Source organism: Monodelphis domestica, chromosome 4 (genome assembly GCF_027887165.1).
Source record: "Monodelphis domestica isolate mMonDom1 chromosome 4, mMonDom1.pri, whole genome shotgun sequence".
Lineage (NCBI taxonomy): Eukaryota > Metazoa > Chordata > Mammalia > Didelphimorphia > Didelphidae > Monodelphis > Monodelphis domestica.
In genome coordinates, this window is record NC_077230.1 from 64788333 (window position 1) to 64803439 (window position 15107).

The 15107-nt window shown below is 32.2% G+C and overlaps 1 protein-coding gene across 5 annotated transcripts in view; it reads right to left on the reverse strand.

Moving 5' to 3' along the window:
- The window catches only part of CBLB (Cbl proto-oncogene B), a 219270-nt gene that overhangs the window by 65197 nt on the left and 138966 nt on the right, over positions 1-15107 (reverse strand). For all 5 annotated transcript variants that reach the window (XM_007493530.3, XM_007493531.3, XM_007493529.3 and 2 more), the window contains exons 9-10: positions 14606-14737; positions 8385-8588 (exon numbers count right to left, since the gene is read on the reverse strand). In XM_007493530.3, the coding sequence (XP_007493592.1) occupies positions 8385-8588; positions 14606-14737 (336 nt within the window). The remainder of the gene's footprint in view (positions 1-8384; positions 8589-14605; positions 14738-15107) is intronic.

The window sequence follows — 15107 nt, forward strand, 5'->3', positions numbered from 1 at the left end:
CTATGAAGGCTATTATAAGAGAGAATATAAAATCATATCTTATTAGCAACTGAAGAGAATCATAAAAATCATGGAATTAAGATTTCTCTTAGGCAATAGTTGTTAACTTCATTTTTCTTATTAGCTCAAAAGTACTTTCGTATTTGAATAGGTTAGATACACATTTTATAATAATGACCCCAGGATTATTCCTTAGAGAGATGTGGTTATCATCTTTATTCAAGAAAACTAACCACTGAAAATAATGGAAACTTTCTCAAAATAAATTTTAATCCAAAAGGACATTATTGGGTAGGTACAAGTGGTATATTCAAAACAAATATGAATTACTTCTATGATCAATTATTTTTAATTATCTTTACCATAGGCCACCTTCATCATGTAATACTAAGACAGTCACCTTATGCTAAATGACTTTTAGTAGAAAGTGTATTTTCTATACTCTGTAATGTAATTTATTTAGTGATCAGACTTTGACCAGAAGTAGCATCACAAGTGCAAGAGAGAAGTCCAAACAAAATGCTATGAAATGTTTAAAGGAGTATCACAAAATCATTATTTCAGAGTTGGAAGGGAACTCAGAGATCATTTAATCCAACTCTTACCTGAACAAATAATTTCTTCTTGGTGGGCAAAATGAAAGCATTTCAAACTGGGAGGGGATGAAGGAAGATGGGATCAGGGAAAGTGTCACAGTCTGAAAGAAGAAAGGAATTTCAAAAGATATAAATGAGAGTGGAGAATAAGAGAGGAACTGGCTCAATCTAGACAAGAGGGAAAAGCATGAGCAAAGATATAGGGAGGTGGAGAGTCAAGAGAGAAGAACCAGTAAGCAATCCAATGAGGACAGAGCATACATAATGTAGGACAGGAGATAAGGGAGGAGTACTTATTTCATTCTGCTAAGAAATGGCTTTGCTTCATGTAGTATGATGTGAAAAAGTGCAAAAGTATTTGAAGTTAAAAACTTTAGTTGGTTCTTCCCCCCTGTCATATGGAATACTTCCTTAGTTATCATAATAATTCACACTTATATAGCCATTTAAGGTTTACAAAATGCTTTACTCCTAAAAGCATGGAGAGGAAGGTAATATAGCTATTACCCTCATATTACAAATGAGGGAACAAAGGCATACATGTTAAATACTTGGTTTGGGTTTTGTTTTTTTTTGTCTCAAAGGTTATAAGTGTAAAAGGTGGGTGCTGAACAGTTCTTTCTTCTAGATCCCACTATTTCAGGAAAAAGGAGATGGTTAGGACAGTAGAGTGGGGTAAACAATGCAGAGGCAGCAGAATCATCAACTCTAAAGCATTAGTATAGAGACAAGCAATGTTCTAAACATTAAATACCTGGGGCATTACTATCTGCCCAGTATAATAATTAATGATGATTCTGAACATACAGAAATGGTCAAATTATATTTCTTATATATGTACTAAAGCAGGGAAACATGTAATAGATTTCTGAATAATTTATCTACACTAAAAGCATATAAAGAAGTAAATAACATAAATAAAATTTCTAAAATGCAAATGGGGACAATGTTAATTTCCTCAAGTAAGGGTGCTGGTAAAAACTAGTAGGGGAATAACTCTCAAACATATTTTCCATATCAAGTAGTTTGGATTTCCTTTATGTCCGCCAGACACAGAGTATCAGTAGGAAATCTTCTTTTAAACTGAATGTGTGTGAAGTCAGAAGGAGTAATGTAATCTAACAAATTACTAGCACTACTTCTGGCAGTATCCCAGACTTTTCTTGAAGACCTCCACTGACACACTAAACAGTATCCAGCCCCAATTATCTCGTGAATCTTGACAGCTCCAGAACACATATGGTTGTATGATTTCTTGTGAAAATCTATATCATCTTCCAATTATAAAAATAGTAAGGCAGCTTTTTTTTTCCAGGAAAGCAACCCATTTGGATGATAATACAGCTATATATTGCATTTATTTAAATACATATTACTATAACTATAAACTATATTTAGTTTAAACTATATATAGATATAGTTTAATACCTATATTTATATAAAATATAATTTAATAGATATAGATATATATAGATAAACTATAAATTTTTTTAAACCATATTATGTTTATAAACACAACACTGAATTGTGTCATGGTAATGGAGATACACTCAGAAATGCATTTCTCTCTTCCACAAAGATTTCTATCATATAACATCTAAAGACATGATGGTGGCATTAAAAATGTGGGGAAAAAAACAAAACATGCTTGTAATGGAAAGGCAAATTTTTCATTGCAAATAGAGAATGCTGACCATAACAAGAGGAGGAAGATAAGAAGAATAGAAATAAATGCCAGGTGAAAAAAATGAAACTGACTGAATTAAAAGATGAAACCATTGACTGACAAACCATAAGAGAATGAGACATTTTAAAAAATAAAGTAGAATGAGTTACACAACAGAGCATGATGCTATATATTAGCAAAATCTCATACCAAAGTATTTAATGATTTAATGAAGAATAATTCCCTGTGTTTATATACTAAGGCTTAAAGGTAAAATAGATAGAATCTCAGGTTAAAGATCTAAGTACTAGCAAAACCATTTGTGCTACCTTAATGATCCTTAATGTCAATGTATCCAACAGTAGGAAATGAACTCTTACCAAAAAATAAGCCTAAGTTAGGAATGGCAAACAATCATATCTCTCTCACATTTACCACTCTCCCATTTCACCCATTTTTGCCTTGGATCTAAAATGATCACACCACTAAAAGCTCTTCTTTGATAAATAACCAGTCCTACAATGTGTTTTCTTTTGTATTTTACAATGTAAGATCCTCAAAGAATGAATCTTGAAAACCAGGTAAAAAGTGTTGAATATCCTAAGTTCCACTTGTAAGCTCATCTGCACTGATAACCTCAAGAAGAAATAACCTCTGCCACTCTGTTATTTCCTTACTGCTAATTATGAAACACTATCATAATAAAGAAAAAATCAAAACTGTAGGATATTCAAGGACTAATGGAAATATACATGACTGTCATACATTCTTAACAATAACCTGTGTGTTAAGAAATGGTATAAGAGATACCATGCAGGAAACGTATGGTCAAAAAAGGAATCAGGCTGATCATATAGTAAGAAGGGATAACAAAATGAATAGAAAAATGTTACGATGCTACCTAAAGAATTCATTAACTCCTACATTAAGGTCCACATGCACTGAATAGATCTTCTATGAAAGATTTAAGGGAGGAAATAGGCAAAAAATATAAACACATGGGTGAGTTCAATTTATTTCAAAGAAGAAAGAACCCACAATAATTGAAAACACAGTGTTGAAGTAATTAAATACTAATTGAGTTATCAAGGACAAACATGGTCTTGAAGAGAGGAAAACAACTTTGTTGTATGTCTGAGTGCTATGCTGACGATGAAAAAATTGCTAAATGATTGAGAAAATACCCCATTTGCATTGAGTAGATCCTCTAAGAAAGATTTATGGAAGAACATGCACAAAAATATTTAGAATGACAAAGCAATGGGTTGTGCATTGCACCAGTGGAAGGAATTAATATATTGATCATATCATAGATTTAAAGTATCATAGTAAAAGGAAACTATCGGAACAATCTATCTCAATGAAGAAAATAAAATTGTTAACTTAAATAGACTTTAATGAAACTCAATTCATCAAGCATTTACTTAGTATCTCCTATTTATGATCAGTTCTGTGCTAGAAGATACAAATAGTTTAAAAAAATGGTATCAAAGACATGATTCTTGTCCTTATTGAGCCTACAATCTATGAGGGGGGGAAACTAGCCCAGGAAATAAAGACAAGAAACATGTAACTGAATATCTAAATGAGTAACTTAGACATTTACATAAATATTAAAATACTGAATATGAAAATTAATAAACTAAAAAAATTAATGACTTGTAGATAACATAGACAAGTTATTCAGTTCTAGAGCTATAGGGAGAAAACAGATAATTTGTTATCTATTTAATTAGTTGTTAGTAGAATTATTTAAATAAATGGTTATAACTAGCAAGGATACAAGTAATCTATACAAAGGGGTTTGATCCCTAGCCTATGAAATTAAAGAAATTCTACTGGAAAACTTTTCAGGGAGGAGTTCTAGCACACGTATTCAAATAGACAGAGCATAATGAACCAAGAAAGTGAGAGCAGAAGGTTGGAGAAGACAATCTAATGAGAATATGACAAGAATATGATAATCTTGTCTTGTCCATAAGAATAGCAATCATAAATATCATAAACAGCCAATATTATATGGAGAAAGTGAGTAAAACAAAAATTTTATTGTAAAAAATTAAGAGTCAATAAATTAAATAAATAAAAGACAATATGATGTATTAGAATATTTAACTGGGAATCACATGATCTAGGTTCTACTAGCTCTACCAAAAATGAATGGAGCTTGATTTTCACTTCCATAACATGAATGAGTTATACTCAATGGTAACAAATATGGTAATCTAGGTGATATGGGTGAATATTTAGAAAAATATAAACTGCCTAGATTAACAGAAGAAATATAATTCTTAAATAATTCCATATCATAAAAAGAAATTGAACAAGCCATCAAAGAACTCCCTAAGAACAAATCCCCAGGGCCTAATGGATTCACAAATTAATTCTATCAAACACTGAAAGAACAACTAATCCCTATACAATACAAATTATTTGACATAATAAGCAAAGAAAGAGTTATACCAAATTCCTTTAATGACACAAATATGGTACTGATTCCCAAGCCAGGCAGATCGAACACAGAGAAAGAAAACTATAAACCAGTCTCCTTAATGAACATAGATGCAAAAATCTTAAATAGAATACTAGCAAAAAGGCTCCAGCAAGTGATCATGAGGGTTATTCACTATAATCAGGTGGGATTTATACCAGGAATGCAAGGGTGGTTCAATATTAGGAAAACCATCCACATAATTAACCAAATCAACAAGCAAACTGACAAAAATCACATAATTATCTCAATAGATGCAGAAAGTCTTTGTCAAAATACAACACTTATTCCTATTGAAAACACTAGAAAGTATAGGAATAGAAGGGTCTTTCCTAAAAATAATAAACAGTATATATCTAAAAACCACCAGCAAATATCATCTGCAATGGGGATAAACTAGATGCATTCCCAATAAGATCAGGAGTGAAACAAGGATGCCCATTATCACCTCTATTATTTAACATTGTACTAGAAACACTATCAGTAGCAATTAGAGAAGAAAAAGAAATTGAAGGTATTAAAATTGGTAATGAGGAGACCAAGCTATCATATCACTCTTTGTGGGTGATATGATGGTCTACTTAAAGAATCCTAGAGAATCAACTAAAAAGCTAGTGGAAATCATCAACAACTTTAACAAAGTTGCAGGATACAAAATAAACCCACATAAGTCATCAGCATTTCTATATATCACCAACCCATCTCAGCAGCAAGAACTGGAAAGAGAAATTCCATTTAAAATCATCCTAGACATATAAAATACTTAGGAATCTATGTGCCGAGGCAAACATGGGAAATATATGAACACAACTACGCTTTCCACACAATTAAAACTAGATCTAAACAACTGGAAAAACCTCAACTGCTCAAGGGTAGGACAAGCTAACATAATAAAAATGACCATTTACTGAACCAGAAAAAGAAAAAAAAACATAACAAAGTTCATTTGGAAGAACAAAAGATCAAGGATATCCAGGGAAATCGTGAAAAAAAAATGTGAAGGAAGGGGGCTATGAAGTACCAGATCTCAAACTATTCTAAAAAGCATGGTCATCAAAACAATATGGTACTGGCTAAGAGACAGAAAGGAGGATAAGTGGAATAGACTTGGGGCAAGCGACCTCTGCAAGACAGTCTATGATTAAACCCAAAGATCCCAGCTTTTGGGATAAAAATCCACTATTTGATAAAAACTGCTGGGAAAAGAAGACAGTATGGGAGAGATTAGGGTTGGATCAACATTTCACACCCTACACCAAGATAAACTCAGAATGGGTGAATTACCTGAATATAAAGAAGGAAACTATAAGTAAATTAGGTGAACACAGAATAGTATCCATGTCAGATCTTTGGGAAAAGAAAGATTTTAAGACCAAGCAAGAGTTAGAAAGAAATCACAAAATGCAAAATAAATAATTTTGATTACATTAAATTAAAAAGTTTTTATACAAAAAAACCCAATACAACCAAAATTAGATGGGAAGCAACAAATTGGGAAACAATCTTCATAACAAAAACCTCTGACAAAGGTTTAATTACTCAAATTTATAAAGAGCTAAATCAATTGTACAAAAAAAAATCAAGCCATTCTCCAATTGATAAATGGGCAAGGGACATGAATAGGCGATTTTAAGTTAAAGAAATCAAAACCATTAATAAGCACATAAAAAAGTGTTCTTAATTTCTTATAATCAGAGAAATGCAAATAAAAAAAACAAAAACTGTAAAGTATCACCTCACACCTAGCAGATTGGCTAACATGACAGCAAAGAAAAGTAATAAATGCTAGAGGGGATGTGGCAAAGTTGGGACATTAATGCATTGCTGGTAGAGTTGTGAATTGATCCAGCCATTCTGGAGGGCAATTTCGAACTATGTCCAAAGGGCGCTAAAAGACTGTCTGCCTTTGATTTAGCCATAGCACTGCTGGATTTGTACCCCAAAGAAAGAATAAGGAAAAAGACATGTAAAAGAATATTCATAGCTGTGCTCTTTGTGGTGGCAAAAATTGTAAAATGAGGCAAACCCTTCAATCAGGGAATGGCTGAACAAATTGTGGTATATGTTGGTGATGGAATACTATTGTGCTCAAAGGAATAATAAAGTGGAGGAATTCTATGGGAACTGGAACAACCTCCAGGAGAGTGAAAGGAGAAGTGAACACAGAGTGTTTCACAGAGTGAAAGGAGAAGAACCAGGAGAATATTATACACAGAGACTGATACACTGTGGTTCAATTGAATATAATGGACTTCTCCATTAGTGGTAATGCAGTGATTCTGAACAACTTTGAGGGATCTACGAGAAAGAACAATATCCACATTCAGAGGAAAAACTGTGGGAGTATAAACACCAAAGAAAAACAACTGCTTGATTACGAGGAGGATATGATTGGGGATATAGACCCTAAATGAACATCCTAGTGCAAACATCAACAACATGGAAATAGGTTCTGATCAAGGACACATGTAATACCCAGTGGAACTGCGCGTCAGCTATAGGAAGGGTGGGTACAGGAGAGGGAGGGAAAGAATATGATTCTTGTAACCAAAGAATAATATTCTAAATTGACAAAATTAAGCTGGGAAAAAATAAAATAAAACAAAATAAAATCAGGCTGAATGGTGTGAAAAAAAAAAGTAATATGACTCTTAGACCTAGGATAATAGTACACTCCCAAGTAATCTATTCAAATCTGATTTCAGAGAGCCAAGGCTCACTAGGGCAGGGAGGGACAGAAAGAGAGAATATCTTGAGAGAACAGAGTAGCAATCTGAAAAAAGACAATACAAAAAAAAAATAGTAGTTCCTTGATAGGAAGTCTAAAAGTCATCCAGGTGACCAAATCATTGAAAAATATTAAGAGTACAAAGTTTGAGGAAGGCAATCTTTTTCAATTTTCTCTCCTTTCTTGGCCCATTTCTTTTTATTCTCTTTGCACACTTACCCCATTTCACTCACTCTGCATATTGGCTTTTACAGCCAAGCTCGCTCTTCCTCCCCTTATATCTGACTGAATTTTGTTATTGCAATTATCAAAGTTTGTGCTAATTTAAATCCTAGGAATATCTCAAAAGGTCTATTTCTAGTGGTCATTTATCCAAAATCAGGAAGAACAAGTGGCTCACCACATACTAGGGCAGTCAAAAGGGCTGACCAACAGGCTGTCAGAATGACTAACAGTGTAAGAAAAAATGAATAGAGATTATGTTGGCCAATAAAGATATAGTGTATCAGGAAACACAAACAAAGATTTTATCCAACATTAAGGATCATACCAGCCTCTAAAAACAAAATAATACTGGTGACACATTGTTTGTGTTTCACTATGGCATTTTTTTCTCTAATTAAATGTACCCTATTGTTCCATATTAGGTTTTTAGTTCTATTGCTCAAACAGAATCAGAAGTCTGCAGAAGAATAGGTAAACATTTTTTGACTCAGAAAAACTACAAATTTAAGTTTCCTCCAGTTTAAAAAATCCAATAGATTTCCATCAACTCTGATTTCACATTTTCATGAAGCATGACAAATAAATTATTTGTTACTGTGTAATCTGCTTTTATATCAAGTTCTGAGATGAGCTAAACCAGGTAGCATTTCATTACAGAACAGAGTATACAATTTTTACCTTTCGAACAGAAGCCAAACGATTCATCATTAAAGATTCTTCTCGATCATCATCATCATCCAAATCCAGCATAGGCATACTGAATGTATCGATGATGCTACAGCACCTGGAGCTCTCATCTCTTGGATCAAAAGGATCTACAATGATGGGTTCTGTTCCTTTTATTTCACATCTACAGAAAGGGCAGCCTTGACCATCTGATTCCTGAAAAAAAGAACAATTGGGTCATTGGTCTTTACAAAACATGCACAATTATTTAAAGTTCTTTTGCAGTCTCAGTATAGCAAACTTTCTGTATTTCTAATTTTAGCAACAAGTATTGGGGAAATAACAAGAATTCCTAAAGTCTATGATGTTTTTAAAAAACAAAACATGAGCTTGAATCTTTTGAGTTTGTATGTCATTAAAGAAAATTAAAACAAAAAATATAGAAATGTTACAATGAACCAATCAGTAATAATAATGATAAAGAATTTTAAACATATTATACAGAAAGACATCTTATATATGGAAGAAGTCATATTCCAAATATATCAACTTCCAATATTTTCTATTTAAATTTCAATTTACAAGGAACATTGGAAAAAGACGAAATCTGTTTTGTTTCAGAAATGATGGCACAAATCATAGTTTCAGGCTTCAATGCCTGTTGTCTTGATAAAACTCAATTGGAAGGTAATGTTGCATAGGAAGACATTGGCATCACTTAAAATCTTACTTTTGAACCAGAAATTCCATTCCATGTTGGAGTATTTCCAAAGAAAGGCTTATTTTACTAAGAATTATCAATTTTGGCCTCAAAACTATTATATTTATTTTCAACAATTCATTGAGGTTCACAATATGCAAATGAATGGAAGAAGTCTTATGCTATTACCTTATTAAAAGGTTGAAGCCTTGAAATAAGTGGCAAACTTTAATCACTCTACTGTACACAGTAAAAAAAAAAGGGGAGGGAATGCAAACAACCTTTCTTTCATTGCTGAATTTAAACCAGGATATAGAAAAAGGGTGTTTTTTTTTAATCACCTCTTCTAGGTAAGGATAATAATAATAATAATAATAATAATAATATTCATACTAAAGATCGGCACTCTCAGGCCTACAGATTTTTACCACATAAAAGAAACTGAAAAGGAAGTGGTAAATTGATTTAAAGATTCACTCTCATATTTTATCCTAAGACTTCACTTGATAGTTTGACAAATTGATTACCTATCTGTGGTGCAATGAATCTTTAAACTAAAGAAGGTAAGAGAAAGATGCACATAGCTATACTTCACTACATTTATTCTAATCAGATAAAGAAAATATGATACTGATATTACTTAAAATTGTCAAACAACAAAATCCAGGAAAAGTAATTGATTTAACCCAATAGTAGGTTCTTTCATGAGTGACACACTGACACAAACAGTTTTTAGCCACAGTCTATTTATTGAAATGAAACCTGAACATCTCTGATTAAGAGTAACAAATCACTTTTTAGTTTACTGATAACTGAGGCAAGATAATGTGCCCTTCTAAAAGATTTTCTGTTACACCTCCTCTGCCTCATTCACCCATTTCAGTGCATTTCTATTCATACACTTCAGTAAATTAATAGGGACATAGTATCATAGGCTTTTGTCTATAAAGATGAGTTGTTCTAAGGATGAAAAGTGTTTATTGTACAGTTTATTTATTGTAGAGTCCAATGTAATCACAGGAAAAAGCACTCTTACTACAAGCCAATCAGTGACAATTACTTTATTATATGCAGACATCATCTTGATAATGATAAATAATCTAATGGGAAATATCTACATTATAAATTTTTCTAGAAATTGAATGTGTTATTGTGAAATTCAGCACAGCTACAATTTAATAGATTATCAATTGGTGTATTAAGCACTAGAATCTTTAGAATGATTGACTAAAAATAGGTGAAATGAATGCCTCTAGAAATTGTTTACATGAGTGTGTGTATGTATCCAATGATGGTAACAGTCTGTACTAAATTCAAAATCAACTTATACATTTTATGAAAGAGAGCCCTGTACCTTTTCCCTTTTAAAGAGGTCCATTTTTTAATCCTATATTTTGTGTGGTAAATCTTGCATCACTTTAGGACTTTTGGTGATCAAAAAACAAACTAGTAATGGTTTAACCCATTTAGAGGTTTATTTTTTAGAGATGTCTTTTATTTCCAAATCACTGAAATGATTACTATTTTTATTGTTAAGGTCCATAAAGGATGCAGTTCACATTTCTGGTATTTACAATTATTTGTAATTTTTATCATGTGAGGAAATAAGATACCTTCTAAAGAAAACTGTAAACAACTCTCATGATGCAAGGTAAAAAATATTGAAGCACAATTTCTCATTTCAACGTGTTATATATTGACATGGTTCTTCACTGTCACATTAAGAAGCATGATACAGGGGGGAAAAAAAATTCAATTGAAAGAATGGAAGCAAATTCTACTGCTCTTCCTGCCAAAATTTCAATCAAAATGAAGCAACTAGAATGAAACTGTATCAAATAGTCTCTAGGGAGGTAAATTATCTGACACTTCACTTAGTATTCTATGCAGACTCAGGTCTGCTTATTCCATTTATTAAATAATACAGATGTTTCAGTAAGCGGAAAAAAAAAGTATAGGAAACCTCTCCTGAGGCATGACTAATGAGCCATTATGACAGCAATTAAACACAAACCACTTGAAGCCTGTAAAACTGACATTGCTACAGTATGTTTCTTCACTTTCACATTAATTATACAAAAGTTAAATATGCAATGAAGTTTGATTAAGCCGAAAGTATAGCATCTAATGGGAGGAAAACTTCAGGTACATTTGTCATATAAAGAGTGATTTGCTAATAAATGTCCTTTGGTATTATGTTTTCCATTCTTATTCCTCAGTTTCCTACTAGGCTATGATTGATTCACCAGTTTCTTAGCAAAACATATGGGACTTTTACCAGGGCTTGTTTTTAATTTTATTGGCAAGCTTGAATGTTCACTCAAGGTGTTAGAAAAGGAAAAGAAAAGAGAAAGTCTGGCAATCCACCATTAAATTCAAGACACATTAGTATGTTCCTGGTCACTCATTTAAATTACACAATTTAGCAAACAAACCTAAGTGTGACATCAGGAATTTGCAGAATGATGGGAAAAACACTCCAAAGCCAGTGTTTGCATATCATTGAAGAGGTAAGTATTCCAAAAAATAACAAACTGTATGTACAAATTCATTAAAAAAGAAATTGTCTGAAATAGAACATAAGCTTAAGTATTTCAGTTAACAATCACTATATTCTCAAGAGATACAGACCATTTCTCAGTGCTACACCTCTCAATATTGCAAAGCAATCTCTAAAAGTTGAATCTTAGGGGTACCAAAGGGTCAGTTATAGTTTTTACATTGTTAATAGTGATTCAAAGGGGAAAAGGATCTAATAAAGATGACTTAATTGTGTGGCAAGTAAAGAAGACTTGGGGAAAATAACTCAAATTATTATACTCAGCATAAAGAATGGGGTGGGGAGGAAGAAAGGATAGTAATTTTCCGAAGTCTATAATGGCAGCTTTCCTAGAAGATCAAAGAAAAATCAAGTCCATATGAACAGATTTAGCTTGTGGACAAATCTCGGAACAACAGGAATAAGAAGTCCATTATACTTTTTGAGAAAAGATTCATGGGTATTAATTGCGTGATTGAGTGGTCAGTGAAGCATAATGGAAAAAGCAATGGATTTTGTAGTCAAGGATTTTTTGGTCATTTTTAGTCATGTCTGACACTTCATGACCTCAGTTTTTTTTTTTTTTTGAAAATTTTATTTAATTAGTTAATTTAGAATATTTTTTCCATGGTTGCAAGATTCATGTTCCTTCCCTCCAACCCCAATCCATAGCTGATGTACAATTCTACTGGGTTTGACATATCATTGATCAAGACCTATTTCCATATTATTAATATTTACAATGGGGTGATCATTTAGAGTCTATATACCCAATCATATACCCATCGACCCATATGATCAAGTAGTTGTTTTTCTTCTATGTTTCTATTCCCACAGTTCTTCCTAATAGGTATTTTCTTGGCAAAAATAACAGAGTAGTTTGACATTTTCTTCTCCAGTTCATTTTACAGATGATAAAACTGAGACAAATAGGGTCAAGTGACTTGCCTAGGGTCACATATTTAGCAAATGTCTGAAGTCACATTGGAACTCAGACCCAGCACTCAATCCACTGAACTACCTAGCAGCCATGTCAAAAGGCATTAAATCACAGGTCTACCAGCTGGCCAATACATTTAAGCTCTCTGATCCTTACTTCCCTCATCTAAAATAAGATGAACCAGATGATCTCCAAAGTAAAGCACTAGATGCTATACAATAGTTTTCATTCATTTCTCCATTTCTCACAATTTATTTATTTCTTACTCTTTATTCTGCATCTCCATTTATTTTATATTGCAATTTCAGTTTTATACTGTCTCTTCGTTATAAAGAACTCAGAAAAGGATAACAGACATGACTTTGTTAGACTATTTACAACTCTCAATATAAAAGATGAGCATACTGAAACAATATTCAATGCAATATGTAATATAAAATAATTTTTACAGTATTCTATGGACCAAAGTTCATGTTTCTACTTGTGAATCATTCCTAAATAATTCAAAGGTCTATGCTTTGCTTCTTCTGATCCTTCTATAGCTTTTTCTGGATTTTTCCATCAAATACCTGGTTTTATTAATTGAGAGTTTGTATATTATTTGAATTTCTAAACATAATACAGAACAATATTTTGGTGGGGAAAAGGATATTGTGTTTAAATAATCTATCAACTTTATTTCTTCTTATGAAACTACCCCAATAATAATAAAATGTACAAAGGCTCAGAAAATTATTCATTACTAGACAAGTTATACCAGATGAAGAATAAATGGAAATATATCAATTATAGTAATAAAGAAAACAATGTCACAGTTATAATAACTGTACACAACGCTGGTGCCTTTTGCAACTGACAAATTTATAGCTTATTTATTTTTTAAAAATTAAATTAATGCCCCAAATCTCCAAGTACCAGTCTATCCTCTCCAAAAGAGAAAAAAAAATTATAGAAAAGCAAATATATGAAAGTTTAATAGAGCGATTTTATTTGGCAATACCTAATTATGAAAGAAACTCCACCAAGTTGTTATGAGCTTGAAACTTCTAATTCCCAATACTGGGCAGTCTAACAAGAGCAGGATTTCTTTGAGGACAAATTCTCATGTGGTGATATGGGTAAACTTCTCTGCCTAAAAGCTGAAAGGAACTATCATTTTCCAAATGCGAAAAAAGGAGGGTGAATGTGGAGTGAGCAGAAGCTCAACATTCAGCAACCCAGGTAGGAGCATAGACAAAAAAGGCCCTAAACTAATGGTAGATAAACTTTGATCTTAAATGTCTCTTCAGTTCAGGAATATACATGAAAAATACCCCTCCATAAAGAAACAAAAGGAAATTATTTTAAGTGTCTAGGTAAAGTATTTCATAGAAGGCAGTCAATCCAAATGTTTCTTCCTATTAATCCTCATTCTGCAAAAGTGAAGAGAAATAAGTACAGATTTCATCAAGTTTACCCTAAAAGAATCTGAACTGAATTCTATCATCACTATCTTCCCAACTAAGGAGAAAGTCATGGCCAAAGTTATTTTTTATTGTTTTCTACATTCTCACTAAAAATGAGGCATCTATTTTTTCATATAGTTACAAATGGAAATGTATATAGTTTTCATATTTTTACAAATGGAAGTGGAAAGATTCTTTCATTGTGCTGTCTTAAGTTAAAAGTCAATAGTGAGAATACTGATGTTTAGGAGTGTACTATCATTGTCATTTTCTACTGGCATCATCAAGTACCTACTGTAGGTTTAATACTGACTTGGAAGTGACATATTTAAGATATGTCTTTTCCTAAGAAAAATGTGTTTCTTTAAGAAAAGTAGCAATGATCACAAGTATCATCAAAACCACCAAATGAGGGGGAAAGTACAAATTAAAAGTGGAAAAACTAACCTGGAACACAAATGTGTAATTAAGGTGAGAAATTTGAAAAAAATTATTTTTACAGATTTGTTCAAGCAGTTTACAGTACAAGAAGTTTTCATAAAATAAAAATAGGGAATACAAAAAGGCAGAAATCAATGAAAAACTTTCTGGGGAAAATGAAAGCAATACCTGCCATGCAGTAAGACAAGAAGTACACATCAGGTGCCCACAAGGCTCAATCTTCACATCTTTATCATTTTCTGCACAGATTTTACAGAGCTGGAAAGTGGAGCCCATTTCACAATATAATTCATACTGTTCCTGGAATGAAAGAATATCAAAGTTCATGAGTTTCCAGTATGTTCAGTTAAAAAGGAATTTTCTTAAATAGTACTTAGCTAAAATACTTAGAACTTGGATACAAACAAGATTAACCTTACTACTTAAGATACATGTTACAACAGTTTTACATGAATTTGATCATGATAATTTGGGTTGAATTTTAAAGATTTGAGCTTTTATTAGCATTTCAGAAGTCAACACTGCTATAGATTATTTAATGTTTCCCACTTTCCTTGTAAAGGGATCAATTTTCCTTTACCAGCTATGCTGATTTAAGGGTGGGGGGAATCTATTTTCAATTAAATTTGAATATAGTATTTAGTTTATAAAGCACAAAATTCCTTTCATA